The following is a 23,681-nucleotide window of genomic DNA, read 5'->3' on the forward strand; positions in this document are numbered from 1 at the left end:
GCTGACCACAGTGCACCGCTTCGAATGTCGACGCTTTCACCGTTAGTGTGGACGCACAAAGTCGAATTACTGTCCTTAGTGTGGACACACACGTTCGACTTTGCAATATCGATTACAAAAATTCAATGCAAGTAAAATCGAACTACTCTCGTAGTGTAGACAAGGCCTAAGTATCACGTTATTAAATATACCTGTGTTTATTTAAATGTGTAATATTTTATGATTGTGTAGGATGAGGTGGAATCTTTTTAATAGTTTAGGGCAATTCAGTACATATAGGGTTACCATACATCCTGGTTTGAGGCTCCATCCTCTCTTTGGGCAGATTTTTCAAACTGGCAATGTCCGGGATTTTTGCAGAACAGATGCTGCAGCTTAGAAAGAGCCACGATTGGTCCGTTTCCCAATTGGTTCTGCCCCTGCATCTGCAGCTGATTGGTCCATTCCCCTGAAGCCACAGCTGCCAGATCCCGCCCATCCAGGCCTTGGCTCTGGGGAGGGGTCCCACAGGGAAGTGCTGACTGACGGCTGGCACTGCATCCTGGGCTTGCTCTAGCTGCACTGACACCGTGAGAGGGAGCAAAACTGACCCCCACCTCCAGTGAGCACCCCCGCTGCAGATACCCCCTCCATTACCCCCCAACTGTACCTCCTCTAGATCCTCTTCTCCCTCCTTCCAACTCCCCATTCCCTGTCAGGGTCCTCTTTTGGGGAACCTGAAAAATGGTAACCCTAAATAATCAGAAATCATGAGAGACTCCTTTTATCTTGTCTAGATTCTATAGGTTGCAATACACAACTGAATTTGTTTCCAAATGGTTAGCACAGATGCTCTTATATGAATATTAAAAGTGATTTAACTACACAGGGTTATACAGATTATATCAGTCTTTCATCTGAATTAATTTACTTCACCACTACAGTTATAGGGTTTGTCTGTTGTTTTGTTGTTGTTTTTTAAATCAGCAAAATTGACTTACGATGTTTAATTCTACTTCCTGTAGGAGTCAGATTTTCAATAGCATGCTGATTTTCTTACTATGTTCTAACTCCTAAAATAGATCTGTGGTCTACACAATATAAATCTGAAGCAAGTTTATGAGCCATGCTACTGTTAAAGTACATAAATAAAATCTATATTGTTTCCTGTAAAGTAATCTTTACTATACAAATGCAGAAAAGCCTGAACCAAATAGGTTCTATTACAATGCAATATTGAGTTTGGTATTGACTTTAAGAAGCATTATCACCTCCTTGACTAACCCTTAGCTGCCAGCAGACGCTGCCTCAGGCCAGTACACACCTAATTGCTCGGTAAAAAGGCCGTTTCCCTACCTCATTGAGCCGGATGATGTGATAAATTTGCCTCAGGTACTCGCTGCCACCTGGTTTGTGGCAGATATCCAGGACCATCATGTTTATTTTCTGCTCAGTCAATTCAAATGCAATATCTCCCTTCTCTAACCCTGCACCTTCTTCAACTGAAATAAAGGCACTAAAATAAAGAAAGCATACAAATATTACTATTACTATTGTAAAGTAATAAACATTGTTAAACCACAAAATCTTAATACAAAGTGTTAATGCAAGTCCATATATAATATAATTTGCAAAGATCTGGATTGCACACAAAATGTTGATGTTTAGATATATCTCTGAAGTTTTTATAAAATTATAATAAAAATAGTATGTTAAGCGCTTGAAAGCCTATTAAAACTATAAGCATTTTTTATTTTTATCTATAAAGTATTTTCGCATTAGTGCAATTGTTGAAATTGCTGTAATCAGAAGGATGAAAACATAAAACATTTTAAAGAACATGTAAGAATTTTTTATTTTCTCTTAGCATTAAAAAGTATTTTTGCTACTAAAAACAGCATTAGCATTCAATCTTTTGCACATTTTTCTTTGCTTCTGATTGCTTATATTAAAGACTAATTAAATGTCAGACAGATAGCCATTATACTCAGTATAAATTAGAAAATTTAAATCTTAGTCTGTTTTCCACTGGTTATTCATAGGTAGCCTTTTGCCACTTGTTGCCTTTATTTATTTATTTTTAACCTAGTATGGTACTTTCCTCCTGTTTCTTCTCTGCCATATGATCCTAAAAATCTCGTGACTATGATTATTTGACTACTTTCCCTCTTACTTTCCCTCTGTAAGAAACATAAACTAATAATTATGTGCTTACTAGGTATCTAGTGACAAACTGTTGAAATGCATCCTTATCAACTTTAAGCACCATCTATCTCAGAAGACCTTAAATACTGGGGTTTTGTAGCACAAATATAACTTGACACACAGCTATCACAGTGATGGACACATTAGACCTTTACTGACCACATCATGCTTGCTACATTCATTACTGTAGTCATACTAAGATCCACAACATAAGCATTCTGAGTGAAAGCCAAAGTTTTCATTGTTTATGGGTCTGAATAAAATTTTAAAAAATGTTGTGGTGCATACAGCTGTAAATTGCAGTTTACTATTGAAAATATGCCATGATTACAAAATAAGTTCTGCTGAAAGTTGCTGTTGACCTGAAGGCTCATTTAAATGCTACACAGCTGCTGGACATTAATGCTGATATTGCTTCCATGTGCAGCTTGAGAACTTCTTACAGAGTAAATAGTTGAAAATATAAACTAAAATTTTGTTCTTTGCTGAATTGAAGTAAATGATACTATGTTATTATGGCATATTTTATAGAAAAGCTTAAAAAGAAATTGATCTTTAGAATTAAAGCATATTTTACGGCTAGTCTTTGATGCTGGGTATAGATACAAACTGAATTTCTTGTCAAGCTTCTTAGAGGTTGACATTGAAAAAAGTTGAGGCCCTCTGACAAAGGAGTGTATCAGTGTCAGCACCCAAATTGTATCCTTTCCTGTCCATCACTGTGCAGGTGAAGCAGATGATTGGATTCAGTCAGTGCTATGATTAATGAGTTCCTCTTTGGATTTGGGACTGCCTATCAATCATGTCATTAGGGAGAATGTGCCCTGAAAGAGGCAGACCTCAGCCAAGGAATAACTGCATTCATCTTAATCTGTATATGCACCCAGTCAGCCAAGTCAGGGTCACCATGATGAAAAACAATAATCTTCAACTCGACAAATTACTTTGCAAAGACAGACATTTCTTTACTTTTCGGGCTGTGTGTTCTCCAGAATGTAACTTGACTGTTTACAACTCGGGTGTTACTACAAAGTGAAGGTTGTTTTAATGAATAGTAATGCTTTCAGGCAATATAAAAGACAGGCAATGCATAGAGCTGCCACTTTTTCCACAGTAGTTTTAAAAAAAAATTCCATAAAGCAAAGTTAAATGTATGTTCAGCAACTGAAAAAATAACTAATTTTGTATACAATCAAAACAATAATCTTGTTTAACATAATGATTTAACATAAAAAACACTATATGCTTTTGCTTACAAAAATATTATGTACTTCTGGTACATGTCTTGTGTGGTTCAGGTACACAGAAACTAGAGATATGGTGTGGGTGTGTGCATGTTATAATTGTTGATAGATAGATACTATAATTGTGCACATATAAATATGGATGTACATGCATACATACACACATCATTTTAATCATAGGATGGGCTCCACAGTGTTCTATTGAAGATTCTTATAGGTAACTTATCTCAGAAGAATCAGTTTGAGATCAGAATCCTTCTTGAAAGATCCTTTTTTAGTTTAGCAAACTAAATAATTCTACATGGACCACTTCCTTACCTCTGCTAATACTGTGAATTTATTACGTCACTGGATCTGTTTTATAAATTGTTTTAATAAATAACCTTTGGTTCTGCATTGAATATCTCATCTACTTAGTCACTTTCCCTTTCAGGCACAGTAGCCTGGCACAAATTTAGACCCTGCTCCTGCAATGAGCTTCATGTTGGCAGACCCCATGCTCCAGTGGGGAGTTCCTCTATGTACAGAGACCCTCCCATGCAGAGCTCATCATGACTGGAGACTTAGAGAGTAAATAATGGAATTATTCAATTCCCTAGACTCAAAAGGAGTAAAAATATTCTTTTGACTAGTTGTTCAGCATCTTAAGGAAAGAGTCATTGCCCAAAGTCAGATACCTAGTGTGACAGCTATTAAATATTTTTTAAAATATTAGGAAAATTAGTATAATACTATACCTATTTGACTTTATGATTAATTTTTCAAATTAAGTAGACAAACAAAAAGTTAAAGGACACTTCTGAGAGTTATTAGGAGCTGTCACTTAGACACTACTCTTAAATTGGATTTCCATTGCTTTAAAAAGGGGTCTATAATCTGAGTAAATTATAAATTGAATTATGACATTCTGGTCGATATTAGTCTACAAATTTAAGAACATATTTTGCCTTATGACTACTCACATGGATGGCATCTGCCTTTAATCTTTTAATCATTGGATTAAAGCTTGTAAATTAGTATTAAATGCAAATGTAAAGATTATGAAGGTCAATGTCAATGAACATTTGTGTGATACTATTACTGCTTATTGCTATTCTTGCCAACTGAATGCCCCTAGAAGAAAAAAATGCCGTACCTCAGTGTGCTGCACAAAAGCTTTTCATTTAGATTGGTGACTCAAATGTGAATTTCTATACTATTTATATGGATTATTACTGGGAGGAAATTAATGACACTGACCTTGTAGAATATGTATGAAAATGACAAACCATTTTACTTTCAGTAGTCAACAAATTTATTTTGTGTAACTTCTATAAATTAATATCAGAAAGCTGATAGGTAGTATTTTTAAACAATAATACATGTCACCAAAATTAGACAATTTTCTTCCATAAAACTAATTTTTGATAAGAGAAAGCCATAAGCATATTTAGCATATTCAACCCCTCCAGAAACCTTAGCAAGGTTTCAAAACATTTGGACATTGATGTCAAATCTGCAAGAACGTTGATATTTGCCTCATAAAGAAACAGTTGGGTGCCTTCCCTGTCCTGTTTATATATGCCCGAATTGCCCTCAGGGTTTGTTGCTACAAAGTGAAATACGCTTATTTTTTTAATCACAGAAAAAATATAGAAAGCTGTTTAAAGACATTAAGTCCTCTTTAATTTAATCATCATAGCAAAATCCATTTACAAACATACTATACTGCCCTCCAGTTAGTGTACCTGTTCACATAAAGAAAGATTAGAAACTAAAATTGTCCTTGTTTTACGATCACTGTGATAATCAGAAATCTCTTTGTGAGTAGACTGTTCCAATGAAACAACTGTGGTTTACGTTTTTATTACGCAATTGATTTCCACAAATCCTTTACTATCAAACTTTCACCCTTTTAAGAACTACTCTAAATTAGAGAAAATAAAATCAGTGTTCACCTGCATTTTGTTCACTGGTATGTATTTATTTGATGCTATTATGAACTTTTGCAAATAGCTCAATGAAAGAAATACATCATCTGAAAATATTAAATTCTTCTTACCAGTCAGTGCTCAATTTTCTTGCTTTCAGCAACTGGCTTTCAATCCAGTTTGGTCTTTGTTGTTCTATACTCTGTATAACCTTCTGTGTTACTTGTTTAGGACTACTTTTCTGTTTTCCCACAATACTTTCCAAACACACACGAACTAAACTGAGTTTCTCTTTGCTCCATCTGTCAAGCGTTGCACCTGTTAAAAGTTCTGCGATGTTTCCATCCTCAAATATCCGACATATAATTACAATCAAGTTCCAGACAAGCAGACCAGCTTTCTTCGATTCAACAAAGTTTTTTGACATTTTCCTCTCAGACAGAAAAAAGAAGTATTTAATTGGGGGAGGCAAACATGCAATCACTGTAGGTAACTTGCTGATTACAATAGATACAGCCTGAGCTGCAAGCCTTGTGAAGCCTTAAAAAAAAGAAAAAAAGAAAGAAAAGAAGGTATGATTAACGTTAATATTCTGGTTCTATCACAGTACAGTTATGAGTGTTCTATGATGATGTCTAACTTTTGTAGTGAAAATGGCTGAAAAGATTAAGTGCTCAAAAGTGTAGCTAGACCTCTACTGTGCTTTACTGTAGATTAATCTCCAAAAATCTATTGAAATGAAATCCTGTAATGACCTTAAAATAGAAAACCAAGAAAATGTAGAATTAAGATCGCTATTCCATATATATCTAGTCCTCTTGTGCTCATCTATTACAGCACAAATAATAGAGCACAGCCCAGATATTACAGCACATTTAATAGAGATAAAGATCACTCATTATTCTGAATGACTTGGAATAAAATGGGACAACAGTTTGACTTTAAAAATACTTTGTGTTGTTGTTGTTGTTTTGTTTAATTTGCAGTGTAGGGTAATGTGCTAAATCTCTCAGAATCTTGAAGTGTATTTGTAATGTTTAGTCTCCCCCGCCCCTTTTCCTTTTTAAGCCCACAAATGTCCTCACATCACTCATGATTATTGGCTTCTGCAATATAAGCAAGATGTATGCTGGTACAGCACCTACTATTGAATCGTTCTGGAAATTGGAAGGTAACTACAAAAGAGACACAGATTGAAAAAAGATAGAGAAGGACACAATTAAAAAGAGAAAGGAGGCCAAGTAGATAGCACGAAAGAAATAAAAAGTGGGAAGGAAAAAGGATATGAAGAAGAATGGGGTAGATGCTCAAGCAGTGTAAAGCGGCCTTACAAAGTAGACTTAAAAATAATTTACTCCCACTTTATGGCCGCTTTTCATTGCCAGAATATTGTGAAGGGATGTCAGTGTAACTGAGAATCAGGTCATGATTTTGGTGCCAATCTTTTTTTTTTTTTTTTTTTGGATCCTTGCAAAAATTAAAATCATGGTTGTTTAGCCACAAGTGGTCAAAAAAAGTACTTGAAATAATCTTTACTCCCTATCCATTTTAAAAATGTTTTCTATTATCTATGTTTACCATATTACTTTTCTTATTTTAATAATGGTTTAGAGAAAAATATCTGCAGTTGCAAATTGTATGCTAATTTCAATGCTATATAAATATAAATTGCTGTGTTATAAAGCAGTGATAAATGAGGTTGTAATGTTTCAACCCCAATAACATATCTTAATTAAAACTGTGATGGCTATGAGATATTTACAACCAACGAAATCTAAAAGGTTCACGGTACTTTACGCTGGTTGAGAAATTGAACTAAAATGATTTCCTGGTTTTGATCACCAAGAGATCATCCTAGGATATCTTGAAGCATATTGTACTATATCTTGAAGCACATAGTACTGTGAGATATGTGAAAAGATTTAAAATAACTATATAGACTTTAAAAACACCACAGAGAGTGCAAGGATGTAATTCCCAAGTTACTGCAGTTCTAAATTAATAAAGAAGAAACGTACTGACTTATAACAATTTCACTAATACTTTTCTGAAAAAAATCAGGAAATTTGCTTGCAATTTACAATAATGTTTGTTGTCAAATCATACCACGTATCAATTCTAATTCTTCAATTTTGATATGTTCTCATTAAATGGATAACACACTCTTATGACAGGCTTATATGAGAACACTATTTAAGTGTCACCTACATTTCCCAGATTCTTTTCTCTTCATTTCTCTAGGTGTATAATTCCATTCCTTTGGAACTGTCTTCAGCAAACTTTCAGGAACTATTTGCTTGTGTTGATAGGTTCCATAGTTCTCTGTTGCCTCCCACGAATGCATCAAAGAAATTATTTGCTTCACTATACCCTTGACTGAATTAATCAAAGTCACCTTCAAACATCTGATAACCTCTGGCTCTGATTCACCACAACTAGAAACTTCAGACAAAAGAAAGCATTAAACATTCAATATGCAAACAGCCATTTGTGCACATTTGATTACTATTAGAATTTCAAAAAGAGGTATTATAAAACCCTTGTGAAAAGAAATGCAACAAAATTATGATTCAGAACAACTTCATAGTTACAGTCATGTAACAAATTAGAGAAATATTACAAAATTAAAATAATATGGCTTGTATGATTTAATATTATAGGACTATGTATTTTATAGTTTAATTTCTTTTTTCTTTTGTTTTTCCCTTTAATTTGAAGCTAAAAATTACACTTTTCCAATTGATACTGTTCCTTTCCATGCTGCATATGTTTTTAGTTTATTTGTTTTAATGGAGCCAGCTGATATGACCATTTTTGTTTACTTCTTTACCTCCCTAGCTGGATCATCAATAACATTAGCACAGAACTGAGAATAGTATTTGATAGTTAACCAGACTGTTTGGTACTGCTTAATAAGAAAGCAAGCAGAAGGAAAACAGAAGAGAACATTCTAGTGACAAAATGATGGAATTAAAAAAAACCCCATTATCTAGCACAGAGTGCCGTCATATTACTATAGACAATATTCCACAAGTAAGTTATCTACAACGCAGTTTATATTGTGAGTAGCAGGTATCAAGATGATTTAGGAGCATTTTTTCCGTTATTCTTAATATCTTAGAGAATTTACCATTCTCTCCAGAAAAGGGGCGCTGCAGCCCTCAAGTCACGTAGCATGTAGTTCCTACTGGAAGTTCCACCAGATGCTGGAGTGGGAATTTTGAAGGGCATGTGTGGAAGCAGATTGTCACAAAACTTCAAAATTTTGACTGAGTAGAGGCCACCACTACTTTACTACTATGCAGAATTAAAATGAAAAGCGATTTGTGGATGGGTGATGAAGAAAGTGGAATGAGGAAAAGGAAGGTGAGAATGAGGCAGACCGAAGGACCATACACCAATCAACAAATGAACTGGGCTGCAGGACAGCTAACAGTAGACCCCAAAATGGAACTCAGCAGAATTGTCCCTCAGAAAATTTGAGAATTTTCAGTTAAACCTGAATGGAGAAAGGAGAGAGAAAGCAGTAGGGAAGATGTCGCCATCATAGTTTCAGGCCGGGGAGAGGTCTGGGGGTGCTGTAGCAGGAAAACTGAGCCACAGTGATTGAAAATGTAGCTCAACATTCTTGGAAGCAGTTGCTGCAGAAGTCTTGGTGAGACAAGTGGGAGGGAATGCAAGGTGGGGATGCTGGAGCAGTAATTTTATGAAGTGTAGGCGTTATAGAGTTGTCTATTAAAATACATGGGAGCTGAACGTTGGTTCCTTTGGTCATTTAGTTGTCATATCTTAGGTCAGGGAAATTTGAATAGGCTCTTCTTAAAGCAGCATATTCTGTCTGATTGATAAAGGATGGTGTTACTGACAGCATAGAGTTCTTCCTTCTCTTTGTTATCTATCCTCTCCTCTTATTTCCCTCCTGCCTTTTCTTCTTTTCTTTTGTGCTATATCATCTCTCCCCTGTTTCATTTTTCTATTTTACTCCCTTTCCCACTGTTTTTTGGGGGAATGGAAGCTTCCACACAACCTAACTCTCTTCACCTGTTCTGGGGTCAGCTAGAGGCCTTTGTCCAAACTTCTTTCACCTGTCCAGGGGACAAATGTCTGCCTCCACCCCCCTCTCAGTCTCATCCCCCACCCCAGGACCCTTCTGTAAGTTTCTATAGATCCCCACCTCTCATCCCTCTTTGAAACCCAACAGCCTCTGTGCCTTTCTTCTTCTCCCCTCCTTCTGTGCCTCAGGCCACCGGGTCTTACCTGCAGCTCACTCACTCTTGGGGAGCATCTCCACCCCCTTGATGGTCACTACCCTCTTTCTTCTCTCTCACACCTTCACTCAGACTCCCCTCTCCCCAACTTTCTTTTCCTCAGGGCCTCACCACTCCCCTTTCTGGGCACAGAGAGCTATCTACTCCCATCCTTTTCTTCCCCTTGGGTCCTACACCCTAACACTTTGGAAATCATCAGTGGCCTCCAACTCCTATCCCAGACATCTCTCCCTGTCCACTCACAACTCGGACCCCTTTTCCCTTTGCATCATCAAGTAGCAGGTCTTCTGATCCATCCCAAACCAGCATGCCCACTGCACCTCCTATGTTAGATAGGCAGGAACAGAGAAATTAAGCATTCAGCAATTACAGGAGGTGTTTGCTGCTTGCTGCCTGGGCCCTCTGCGATTTGGAACAGCCCTCACCCCCACGTCAGAGGCAGACACTTTTGAAAACTGGACTCCCACTGTACCACAATTTTTTCTACAACCACAAATACTGTATCCATGAAGATTTCCACTGTTTCTGCAAACCCTTGATGAAGTATTAGACTGCAAACATTCATAATATGATTCTTCAAAACACTTCAAAATTCTAATATTATTTTAAGTAAACTTCCATAATTTGGACCAACTTATTAAAACAAAAACTAATATAAAAAACTAATATATCTGAAAATGAACAAGATTAAACACTGGCTTTAAAATGTTTATATCACTATAATCACATACCTGATATATTGTATAAGCAATCCCATAGTTGCTCTTTTTTCATGTAGCTCTCAAGAACTCTACCGAGCGATTTGGGTGATAAAGTGCAATAGGATAATACTGTAAAGATTGCTTCAGTCAAAGTAGGCTCTTTGTTATTTATCTGTTTTATGCAGGAACTTTGTTCATCACATTTTGATATTTCAATTTCTTGAAAATGAATAAAATAATGGTTAGTAGAATTTTCAATTAATTCTAGTTATAGAAATAAAAAGTGTCAAAGCAAACTGAAAACTGTATTTGAACTACATTTCAAAACACAATACCACTGAAATCTTTCACATAATAACATGTGACTCATTATGTCTGCTTAAGTTATAGCCAGTCATTAAAAAAATATCAGAAGTACTTAAAAAAAATACAGTATACACCTACTTTAATTCAAAATACATTCAAAACATAATTAGAATTTTATTATTCACCTATACATAAACTAAAACAGCAGTGATCAATACAGTGCTATTTCTGTAATAGTTAGGATTACCATCAATAAACTTTACTCATCACTTGGGTAATTTCATTATTATATTAATAAAATGAAATAATATAAATCAATTGGTTAATATGCAAATCAAATGACATGACAGTTGTAGACCTCTCCCAATCACTCAAGTTTTGTTTTGTTTTGTTTTTTAATTTTTTGTGATAATGAAAAATAATAATTTCTCAAAAACAAAATCTCAGTCCTGGTAAGACACCCAGGCCAATATTTTCAGAAGTGACTAGTGATTTTGACACCTTAAAAGGGTTTGTTTTTTTTATAGGCGTAGTGCTCAGCGTTGTCTGAAAATGGGAATCTCTTCATTAACTCAAGCTGGGCACCCAAAATCTCTAGCCACTTGTAAAAATCTTGGTTTTAGAGTTCGGAGTTTATTTTGATCAGACACACACAAGTGAATGTCGTACTGTCTCACTCACCAGGATAGTCAGTAGATTAATCTGTCTGTGCAAAAAGGACAGCACTGTAGTTGGGCCTCAAACTAGTATCCTTATAGTCTACAAGTAGCAACACTATCAATTGATCTAAAAGGAACATACAGATTCCTTGTCCAGTAGCAATTTTGCCAAGTTTAGCTCCATATACATCTTATCTGTATCACTGTGTTTCAGTGAATGTGGATTATTTTTTGTACAAAATGAGGGAAGATAAAGTCTCAAAGGAGGAGTTGGGAAATCCTGCCTTACTCCTCAATCCAGTGTGGTGTAGAGTATCTGAATTCTCCTATGAGATATGAGACATTTCTGAAATTCAGTTCCCTCTCGCTTTGTTCCAATTACTTTTCTTTGAATATTAACTGCTCAGTCACCTGAAGTGGCTAAAAAAATCACAAGATTTAAAAAAAATAATAAATGTTGCATCAGTTTATTTGCCTTCTAGGTTTTGAATCCTTAGGGTTCGTATTTTGAAGCTTTTCTCCACAACTGTGAGAGTTAGAAACTTACTTTTTAAAAATGAAAACTTAGATTTCTATGTATTCACATGATTCCATCATCAAATATTGAGAGAGACTCATAATAAAATAATGAGAGTTGGCTACAGTGCGGCCACAGCTCCATCCAATCCCTGCCCTTCTCCCATTTTGGAGAATTGCTCTTGGGCACTGCTGATATTTTGGATGGTTCTTACACAGTCCACACAAGGACAGGAAAAGCTTCCTAGTCCTTCCATTCATAACTAGGAATTATTTGGGGGAAGTTCTATGGCCTGTGTTATACAGCAGGTCAGACTAGATAATCTCGGTAGTCCCTTCTGGCCTTCGGATCTATGAATCTATGAAAAACTACACAGCCACATAAAGAGAGTGGGTACTACAACCTAGCCCTATGTATTTGTGCAGTTCCTCACATAATGAGCGCAATGGCACTATGATGGTACAATCAATCATCACCACCCACTAAATGCATCTGAAACATATAAGTATTTATTTAAATGTAATTTATGCTGACATATTTTTGCTTTTTGAGCATAAGAGAAGGAAAAAGTTGAGACATTTAAAAAAAAAATTTTCTCTTTAGAAATTCTGCATGACTCATGCTGTGAAGTTAAATTTCAGGTAGTTTGTGGTCAGTTATGCAAATTACTCCAAAATCCAAAATTATAACATGCTTGTCTTTTAACTGCTTAAACATATCACTCTGAATTCAGACATAAATAATTACTACTTCTGATAAAATATGTATTCATGTATTAGTGTAAGACTTTGGGCTGCATGAAGAAAAACAAAATCTACTGTCTTTGCTATGACCAAGAAATAGGTCTTGATAATTTTAGATTATTTTATACAGAAAGCTAGATCAATCACACGTCTACAAATATGTAACGTTATCAAGACTGTATCAGTTTTCCCAGAGAGTTTTAGGTGTAAAAAGTGCACTGTCTGAAATGGTATTGGTGTTTTGTTGATCCATACAGTATACTATTTTATAACACTTAATGTTTCTTTCCTATAAAATATCAAATTTGTAATGTAAAGAATGTGGTCAATTTTACCAGCACATATTTAATCAAACAGAAATTACTCTAGAAGAAAAAGACTATTATCGGTTTCAATGTTATATTAAACAACAATTTATCAATGTTACTGTAGTTAATATAGCTCTACAGCATATATAAACAACATAATTTCTAAGTCTAAGTAGCATATATTCCCCTGAAGCTCGAAGGGCTGGTCAGTCAATAGATTAATAAATTCTGTCACTTCATCCTTGTGATAACTGAAGCAGCTAGTAAAATTCAATAGCGGATAACACCAGGGTAAGAATATTATCCTGATCAAACATTTGTCAGTCTTTGTAAAAGATGACAGGTATTTGAATAGGTAAGTGAATGCAGTTCAGCACTCAATAAGAAGCATGACAGAAGTTGAAGCAATGTTGTGCTTCTGACAAATGTAAGACCACTTTAAAATGACAGAAGTAAATTATGTCATGTTTAATAGTATGTGGACGTAATATTTTCTGTTTGATAAGTAATGAGAAATTCATTTGCAAAAGAGTGATAAAAAATGATTTTTAACAACAGAATATAGTTCAACATTACGGCAAACATTATGCCAAATCAGTAACTACATCATAAACTATTCAGCATTTTGATTCCTTTATTTGAAAGCTACTAAAGTGTTAGATGTGCTGATAATGTTTATTGTTTTCAAACACAGTAAAAGCACAATAAAAGATGAAAGCCTGTGTAGAACCATTCTTCCACTTGCTTTCCTATTTCTCGCATAATTACATATCTCTAACTATTAAAATATGAGGAAGAATACAGTTGCAGTTTACAGTAACAAACACGTACAATTTCTTAATCAAAATCTCTTAGAAGCTTTTCAATGTTGAAAGGAAGTGATCCTTTAGAGTCCTAACTCAGACTAGTTTTTTTCAAGCAAAAGCTAATTAAAGCAATTTTGATATCAAAACTCTGATAAGTTGAAATTCATCCATTTCTTCTTAAAAACAAACTAATTTGAAGTTGTGACAGTGGTCTATTTTATCAAAATGCTATCTGCCTTCAAAATATGAATGTTCAGATTGACTGCAACTCTCTTAGTAAAAAGTGAAAAAGGATTCTTCCTCCCTCCACCCCTCCCCCAGTACAATATTTGTCCCACTGATATCTGGATAACTACTGATACCCACAACTGGCTGGTATCCTTCTATCAATAGTCAAGTAGTGAAAAATATAGCAAAACTCAAAAATTTATGTGTGTTTTCTTGCTGCCATTCTTACAAACAAAGCACAAATACTTACTTGAACTTTTCAATAAAATTTTCACTAAGAGACAATCCTGATATAGCAGTGTTTCCAAAAGCAAGTTCCAATTACAATACGGTTGGGATAAGAGCAGTTTCAGTTGACCCTGGGCTGCCATTTCTCCGGTTGATGGAGTCCTTTCAAAATGTAAGATAAAGACAGAATAATGTAGTTAATTTATCTATGAAATTAATAGCCTTAAAGTGCAGATGTAATGCTAACTCCTTTAAATGTCAATTCCTCCCAGATTACTCAGAAAATGCTTTCATGCTTGCTTACTTTAAGGCTGCTCAGGGAAGGAATTACATTTAATCTCAACTAGCTAAAAGCAAATTAACATTTGGTAGTCTGCCAAATTTATAACTGATACAAAGTAACCCCACTTATCTCTTTCGTGGAACCATGTATGTTCTTGTTCCATGAGGCAAAAATGAATTTTCTTGTGCTTCAATAAATTTGAGGTTATTATATTTTAGTACAGTGTTACATTAATTGTTTAGCATGAGGCTATAAAATATCTGAAATCAAGTATATGAAGTGAATAAATAACAAAACCAATGAAAATGCTAAAAGGAGTATGTAATGGGGTGCTACAGGAGCCATGTTTTCAGTGTAAAGGATATTTTTCCAAGTCCTGCAAAATCCACATGCAAAATGAGATTGCTCTAATAACTGGTATGCCAGCAAAGGGCTCTAGGTAGACACAGTCGTTCAAATCTGAGTTCATTCTGGTCACAGATTTCCTGAGATACAATAATTACCTGTTTTAAAATTTTGTCGTCCCCCCACCCCCCCACACACACACAAACCTGGGGAAAATACTATGGTCAGGATCCAAATGAATTTACATCTCAGGATTTAACTTGAGCTCAGCTAATGAACACCACCAAGAGCCAGCTTCAAAATGTAAAATTTAAGAAGTGAATTGATTTTGAGTCTGGTTTTACAATTTGATGCACCTGGCTGCTGCAAGCAACCTTCCCCACTCTCCCTGCCCCATCTGACCCCAACAGTGGACTCAGAGCTCCTAGCTCAGTAGAGTTGGGGGAAGGATGACCCTCAACACCCTGGCCACTTCCCCTCCTTGCAGGGCAGCCGCTTGGTTCCCGCTCACTTTCTGTCCCCTCTGCCCTCCCTGGGGCTGGCGCACCCGGGCAGCATGCACTGTCCCACTCACTGCGCAGATGCAGCCCCAAAACTTCCCTCTAGCGAGGAGCCGAAGCCACCACCGCAGGAGGCTTCAGGGAAGTTTTGGGGCTGGCTCCCACTTGTTGCTCTGACAGTGCACACAGCTCAGGTGCCCTTGCACACACAGGCCTGGGAACAAGGACCAGAGAGCAGAGGACAGGGAGCGGCAAAGCTCCCGGCTCAGCACAGCCATTGGAGGGGTATTCCCAACATCTGAGTGACTAGTAGCTGCCTCGCACCTGTTAGCTTTGCTCCCTGCTCCAGGCAAGCTCTACACAGCAGCAAGGAGGAGCTGGAGCAGGAATGGCGAGACTGCTCAGCCAGGCAGTATTGGCGCTTCCAGCTACTGCACTGGCTGCCTGCAGCACTGCTCCTCGGCTGCCAGGAACTCTGGGATACATCAGGAGGACTTCCGGGACCTGAGTCAAGTGCAAACATGTGGCCACATGCACACACAGGAAAGCAGTAGGGCTTGGACCTTCCATCCCTGCATGGCCCTGGGACCCTAGGTTAGCACAATTGGTGTGTGGACGCACGGGCGGTTAGGCTTCAGTCCAGGTTCAAACCTGGACTTATATTTCTGTGTAGACATACCCTTAGTCTGACCTCAGTGGTATGCAAGGCTTTAGAACAAATTGTGAAGGAAAGAATAATTAAATCAATAGGGGGGGGGGGTTGCAAACTTTTTGGGCCTAGAGCTACATCTGGGTGGGGAAATTGCATGCAGGGCCGGGGCAGGGGGTTGGGGTGTGGGAGGGAGTGTGGGGTGTGGGAGGGGGTGCGGTGTGCAGGAAGGGGCTCAGGGCAAGGGATTGGGGCAGAGGAGGGGTGCAGGGTGTATGAGGGGGCTCAGGATGCAGGAGGGGTGCGGAGTGCAGGAGAGGGCTCAGGGCAGGGGTGCGGACTGCGGGAGGGGGCTCAGGGCAGGGGTTGGGGTGCAGGAGAGTTGTGGGGTGTGGCAGGGGGCTCAGGGGTGCAGGGTGCAGCAGGGAGCTCAGGGCAGGGGGTTGGGGTGCAGGGTGTATGAGGGGACTCAGAGCAAGGAGTTGGGGTGCAGGAGGGGTGCAAGGTGCAGGCAGGGGGCTTAGGGCAGGGAGTTGGGGGGCGGGGTGCAGGAGGGGTTCAAGCTCCGGGGTGGCAGCAGCGTGCAACGGGGCCAGGGCAGGCTCCCTGCCTGCCTGCCCTGTCCCCGGCCCCGTGCCGCTCCAGGAAGCGCTGCGGCCCCTAGGGGAGGGGGGATGGAGGGCTCTGCATGCGCTGCCCTTGCTGAGCCTCCAGGTACCTCCCCCGAAGCTCCCATTGTCTGCGGTTCCCCATTCCTGGCCAACAGGAGCTGCGGGGGCAGTGCCTGGAGGCAAGGGCAACGCACGGAGCCCTCTGCCCCCTGCCCGGGGGCCGCTTCTGAGAGTGGCGCCGGGCCTGTGGCCCCACGGGGGGCAATCCTGCGGGCCGGATCCAAAGCCCTGAGGGGCCGGATCCAGCCCGCAGGCCGTAGTTTGCCCACCCCTGCAATAGAGGTAAATGGTAAAGAGGATGAAATGCAACACTGGTTTACCAAAAGTAGACCATGCCAGACTAACCTGATTTCCTTTTTTCAGAAAATAACTGATTTTTCAGATAAGGGAAGTACAATGGATTTAATATACTTGGGCTCAGTGGTTTGAGCATTGGCCTGCTAAACCCCAGGGTTGTGACTTCAATCCTTGAGGGGGCCATTTATGGAACTGGGGTAAAAATCTGTCTGGGGATTGGTCCTGCTTTGAGCAGGGGGTTGGACTAGATGACCTCCTGAGGTCCCTTCCAATCCTGATATTCTATGAAAGTTTTTGAGATGGTGTCAGCTGGGAAATTATTAATTAAACTAGGAAGATGAGAATCAATACAAACATTGTAAAGTGGATAAGGAACTGGCTAAAAGGGAAAAGGTTGTGCTGAAATGTGAATTATTAGTTCAGAGGGAGATTACTAGCGGAGTTTCTCAAGGATTGATCTTGGAACTAATCTTATTCAATATTTTTATGAATGACTGTGGCACAAAAAGTAGGAGCATGGCAATGAAATTTGCGGATGACAAAGTTGGGAGGCATTTTCAATACAGAGGAGGATCAGAATATTATACAGGAAGAACTGGATGACTTTAAAGACTGGAGTGACAGAAATGGGATGAAATTCAATAGTACAAAATGCACAGTCATGCACGTAGGGTCTAATAATAAGAATTTCTGGCATGAGCCAGAGGCTCTTCAGTTGGAAGCGACAGAAGAGGAGAAAGAGCTGATGTGTGGGTTGATCACAGGATGACTATGAGCCACCAATGTGATGGAGCTGTGAAAAAGGCAAATGTGATTCACATGTATTAGGTGTGGCATTTCCAGTGGAAATAGAGAAATATTAATGCCATTGTATAAGGCACTGGTATGATCTCATTTGGAGATAAATTCTGGCAACCCATGTTCAAGAAAGATGAATTCAACTGGAGCAGGTGCAGAGAAGAGCTGCTAGGATGATCAGAGGAACGAGGGGCCTATCTGATGAGAGGAGACTGGAAGCGCTTGGCTGAGAGGGGATATGATTGCTCTCTATAAATACATTAGGAGGCTAAATGACAGGGAGGATAAAGAGCTATTTAAGCTAAATGACAATGTTGGCACAATGGGTATAAACTGGCCATGAACAAATTCAGGCTGGAAATCAGAAGAAGGTTTCTAAATAGAGGGATGAGGTTCTGGAACAGACTCCCAATAAGTGTTGTGGGGGCAAACAACTGAATTAATTTTAAGGGAGAGCTGGACATATTTATGAGTGCAATTGTGTGACAGGTTTGCTTGTGATGGTGGGAAGCAGGGTTCAACAGCTCTGGACCTCACTTCCAGTTTATGTCTTATGTTCCTAAAAGCTCATGTTTCAAGATTTCCAGCTGACCATCTGCAGGAGTCAGGAATGGATTCTCTCCCCCACTTCCCCCTGCTCTCCAACATATTCTGGGAGGCTTTTAAATCTCCTTCCTCTGAAGCATCAGGGATGATCATGGCTGGAGATGGGGTGGACCAGAGCTCTGAAGGGGCACTGAGCATTCTCTCTCTCAGTTGCTTGGCTGTCTGATATTGCCAGTGAGTGTGAGTTTTTTCGCCTTCCTCTGCAGCGCGTGGATGAAGGTCACTTGCTAGGAGTATCTGGCGATATCTCGCTTAATTATTTCCCTGCTGTTGCAGGGGCCTCGGGCACTGGTGAACCTTGGTCCCTCCTATTCTCTGCCTGTGGCATCTAATAGTCTAGTCTCCTGTGAGCTGTAATACTTTGATCTAATTTCAATTGTTGGGTTTGTTGTGAGGGTGCTGGATGGTGTTGGTGGATTGAGATATACAGGAGGTAGGGTTGCCAATTTTCTAATCGCACAAAACCAAACACCCTTGCCCAGCACCTGCCCCACCCCTTCCCTGAGACCCAGCCCAGCCCTGCCCCTTCTCCGAGGCCCCACCCCTGCTCACTCCATCCCTCCTCCCTTGCTCATTTTAACCGGGCTGGGGCAGTGGGTTGGGGTGTGGGCTCTGAGCGGGAGTTTGGGTGTGGGAGGGGGTTCAGCACTGGGGCAGGGGGTTGAGGTGTGGGAGGGGGTTCAGGGTGCAGCTCCGGACAGCTATTACCTCAGGCGGCTCCTGGGAAGTGGCTGGCATGTTCCTCCATCTCCTTGGCAGAGGCGTGGCTAGGCGGCTCTGTGTGCTGCTCCCGCCCACAGTTCCTGGCCAATGGGAGCTGTGGAGCTGGCGCTCAAAGGGGCAGTGCATGGAGCCCCCCAGCCACCCCTTTTGCCTAGGAGCCAGAGGGACATGCCGGCCGCTTCCCGGGAGCCACGCAGAGCTGAGTAGGGAGCCTGCCAGCCCTGCACTCACCAGACTTTTAACAGCCTGGTCAGTGGTGCTGACCGGAGCTGCCAGGGTTCCTTTTTGACCAGGTGTTCCAGTCAAAAACTGGACACCTGGTCACCCTAACAGGAGGTCAGGCTAGATGATTTGATGATCCCTTCTGGCCTTAAACTCTATGACACAAATTAGGCCTAATTTCTGACCCACCAATTTTGGTTCACTGATTTTTGGTTTCACACAGTCTTGTTTACCAAGCATGATGCAACACAGTAATTGAATTATATCAGTAGGCCTTTTTGTTTGGACTAATTCAGTCTTTCTCACTTTTGCACCTTTTCCCATTAACATTTATTATTATAGCTTATTGTGACTTCTTATGAACTTTCACTTTCACTATAATTAGGGTAAATTTGTTGGGCCAATTATTACAACAGATCCCCACGTTCCCCTTTTCTGTCAGAGTTGTTCAGCTCTGACAAAGACGTTGCCCTTTTGACAATGAACCCTTAATCAACACAGGGATCACTGATATACTTCATTTTAGAAAACCCAGTTTTTCTGTAAATGTGGACCTGTTCATGTGAATGTTCACAAATAGCAATTAAAAAAGGCACAAATATGACTGAATCACAAAGCCATTCAGAATCCAAATGAATGATCACAAATGTTCTTTCTTCAGTAATTGACAGGTTCTACCATTAATATTTTATTACATTATGGAGGCTCTTAGTATTGACTCCATAGTTAAAGTAGAGTTCTAAAATGGGCTTAGAATGAGCATAAAATCTTGCTTTTCTCTAAAGTAATTGTCTTCTTGATGTATAATTCCACAAAGTGTTGGTTTTTATGGCCTTTGAATTTTCTATTTAGATTTTATTTTATTTCTCATCATAAGTTTTTAGAAGGAAGTCTTTGAAATTGGGTTCTGGACAAAATTTGTCCTTAGCAGTATTCCCTTTCAATATTGACTGACATTTAAAAAAAAAAAAAGACTATTTTCCTACATAAAATATGCTTTTAAAAGAAACCCAATTTTGCATCATTTTTAGCCATTACACTTATTCATTTGAGCCGAACCTATATGCTCCAGTGGTTGATGATTGAGAAAGTTTATTCACTATGCATATAAACTTTATACACATAAATGTGACATGCACCAGTGCATTAAGTACTTATACCAGTGCAAAAACTATACATGCATAAATTTTATGTGCTAGTGCACACACAAAACCTTCTCTATCAGATAAAATCTTCTCACCAGGAACTACACTTTTCTGTCAGATTGTATCCTGCAATGGAGAAGGATTTATGTGGAGCTGAACATAAATATGTGCCATTTATGGGCAGCTGGCACATAACCCAGAAGACTTGCTGATGGAAAATAATCTTTGTCAGTTGCTGCACTTCTACCTCCATGGGTCTGCCACTGCCATCCCTTATTCACCTGCCTCATCATTCAACTCTTCACCTTCATTTGAGACTCATAGACTCATAGACTCATAGACTTTAAGGTCAGAAGGGACCATTATGATCATCTGGTCTGACCCCCTGCACGCTGCATTAAAACTCCTTAGAAATGAATCCACCAAAACCTCTGTTGTTCAGTCAGGGTTACTACATACATAGTATACCAGTCAGAAACCCATAAAAAAGCATGGAAATGAAAAGTTCTATTCTATTCTACACAGGCTTTTATACTGTGCTAATCACTGTAATATCTTAAGCCACATAACAGTACATTCCCTCTACTCCTTAACCCACAAGCACACACCTTACCATTACCACAAAAACCTATTTGCCTCAGATCATGTACTGTAAGTCTGCTTCCCATAACCCCCTTTACCAAACTTCCCCACAGCCCAAAACACCATTATGCCAAACATCTGCAAAGAACAGTATTGTGAGTGGGTAGTTTGGTATTGTGAGTGGACAATGTTATGATTGCACTGTCTGTGGTGTATGGTAATTGTGGGGATGGTATGTGGCTGTGGATGGAGAAATATTGTTAGGTGGCTTCCCTGTCATTTTCATGCTTTTGTGAGTTTGTGTCAAGTATGTTGTGTGCGTAGAAACCCTAACTGCTTGACAATTATGTTCATTGTTTATTAAAAATATGGATATATAGATTTGTAATTTATATATGACTAATATGTATACACACATATTCAAATCTTAATACAATTTACAGCAAACAGAAAACCTTGAATTTTTTTACATCTATTAAATTTTTTTTTCAGGATTAATCCTTTCCATTTTTTAAAACTATTCTTAAAATACATTATATGTTATATATACAACAGGTCTTTAACACATGCATAAAAACAACAAAGCAGGAATTATGTTACAAGAAAGGTAAACATTAAAAAAATCACTAATATTAATTATGTTTAGCATTCTGGCTTATGTGTAAACTTGACATTTTCATAAATTCAGTGAAATTACAGTGTTCAGCCTCAGTTGTGTTTACCTTTATGGCTGGCTTTCATACACTTGTACAGCACCCTTTCCACCACTGCTTTTCATTGCCCCCCAAATATGAGACAAGTAAGGTGTTTGGACAGTTGGGTATATGAATATTAATATTTAAAATTACTTATAATAAATTAAAAGCCATTTTTAGAATATCTGGGTAGAAATAAAGCTTGTCTGTCATTGACCAGATGGGAAGTTATCATGTTGCAATATATTATATACACCAGTTCTTGGCTCTTTAAGCCTCTTGCAAATTGAAATGTACAGTGGTGTGACTCACTCAGAGGAAAAATAAAATGTTGCAGACATTCCCTACAGCCACTGAGCTAGCACCAATAAATGCACTGAGAAGTTTTTGTATTGGACATATGGAGAGGCATATGTTCTCTCATCCTCCTAGCTCATGTAGCCATGAACATAACACTAGCCTCATAAAAAAAGAGACAAAAGGTAAACTATATATAAATATCAGACATTTAAATGTGCAGTTTTGTAATCATGGAAGAAAAGAGAAGAGTGATGATTGCCAATAGTAGAGTTATAGGTCCATAAAAAAGCAATTTCTGAATCGTCAAACCAAATCACTTAAAGAACATAAATATTCATTAAAACTAGTCACTAAATAGTTTGATAAACAAATGTGTTATTTTTGTTGGAATCTAACATGAAAAATCCAACCTTTTTTATTAGACAAACAGAAGTTAACAATTTTTATTTAAAAAAACCAAAAAAATTAAAAGTCAAAGAAACATTGTATAAATCAATGTGTACATGTATCTAGAATTCTTAATATATCAAGCTTTCCTCCACCCTTAGGTTACTTCTAAAAACAACAAGATGTTTGAGTACATTAAGATCAGATTAACACAATTTCTCACTTTTTCATATCTAACTCCAGTATAGATCTGAGCCATCGTAAGCAACACAGCATACTATTATACTGAACTTCTCTTCTGAGATTAACAAACATTTCAGTTGTATGGACTCTGCATTTTCATGGAAGCACCACCAGTTTAGACAGGACAAAATTATAATAATAATTATTATTAATATTTGTTTTGAGGTAGCATCTAGGGACTCCAGTCATGGATCAGTGTCCCACTGTGTGAGGCACTAAACAAACACACTTGTTTTAAACTTTGCTATGAATATGAACACAACTCTTTTTAGAAGCTGAAACTTACGAGGATTAATAAATAGTTAGGATACTTTAATACTACAGTTTTCTGTAGCTTGAATACTTTTTCTTTTTTACTTTTTATTGTTCACACTTCATACATGATATTGGAAAGAGGAAAACTTCCATAATACAAATATACTAGGCAAAACATTCATAGCAAAATTGATAATTCTCAAAATCTGTCCCTTCTACAAGTTGGTGGTACTTCCATCAAAATGTGGGGTATTGCATTGAATTTTCTAAATAGGTGAAAATGTTGTTGCCAAAGACAAGCACTAAGGGCTGGTCTACACTTGGGGGGGGGGCGGCGGGGGAGGATTTAAGATACACAACTTCAGCTACGGGAATTGCGTAGCTGAAGTCGACGTATCTTATTTCAACATTCCTCAGGTCCTCGTGGCACGGGATCGACGGCTGCGGCTCCCCTGTCGACTCCACTACCGCCGCTCGCCCTGGTGGAGTTCCGGAGTCGACGGGATCAATATGTCGCGTCTAGATGAGATGCGATATATCGATCCCCAATAGATCGATTACTACCCGCCGATTCGGCGGGTAGTCTGGACGTACCCTAAGTGTTTTTAGAGTCTGGTCATATGGATTGTCTCTGTGTGGACAAACAGGCCATGTTGCTTGTGGTGGATTTGTCCTCTTCTTATCTCCCTCCTATTTTCCTGTGCCGGCCTACCTCAGAATTCACTTCTTCAGTGTATAGAGTGGTGCACAGAGTCGCATCATTTATATTCTGATAATTTTTGTCCCACACAGAGATAATACATAAGTCCTAAGTAGTGTCAGAGCAGCTTTCAGCCACTTCCTCAGAGCAAAGCTGCTCTAAAGACCATGTGTGAAAT

The 23,681-nt window shown here is 38.8% G+C and overlaps 1 protein-coding gene across 7 annotated transcripts in view; it reads right to left on the bottom strand.

Moving 5' to 3' along the window:
* Nucleotides 1–23,681, bottom strand: part of KIAA0825 (KIAA0825 ortholog) — a 419,242-nt gene that overhangs the window by 203,874 nt on the left and 191,687 nt on the right. For all 7 annotated transcript variants that reach the window (XM_005306902.5, XM_065550182.1, XM_065550179.1 and 4 more), the window contains 5 exons: nt 14,125–14,264; nt 10,338–10,526; nt 7,547–7,780; nt 5,470–5,878; nt 1,336–1,495 (listed from right to left, as the gene is read on the bottom strand). In XM_005306902.5, coding sequence (XP_005306959.2) covers nt 1,336–1,495; nt 5,470–5,878; nt 7,547–7,780; nt 10,338–10,526; nt 14,125–14,264 — 1,132 coding nt within the window. The remainder of the gene's footprint in view (nt 1–1,335; nt 1,496–5,469; nt 5,879–7,546; nt 7,781–10,337; nt 10,527–14,124; nt 14,265–23,681) is intronic.

Source organism: Chrysemys picta, chromosome 6, assembly GCF_011386835.1.
Source record: "Chrysemys picta bellii isolate R12L10 chromosome 6, ASM1138683v2, whole genome shotgun sequence".
Classification (NCBI taxonomy): domain Eukaryota; kingdom Metazoa; phylum Chordata; order Testudines; family Emydidae; genus Chrysemys; species Chrysemys picta.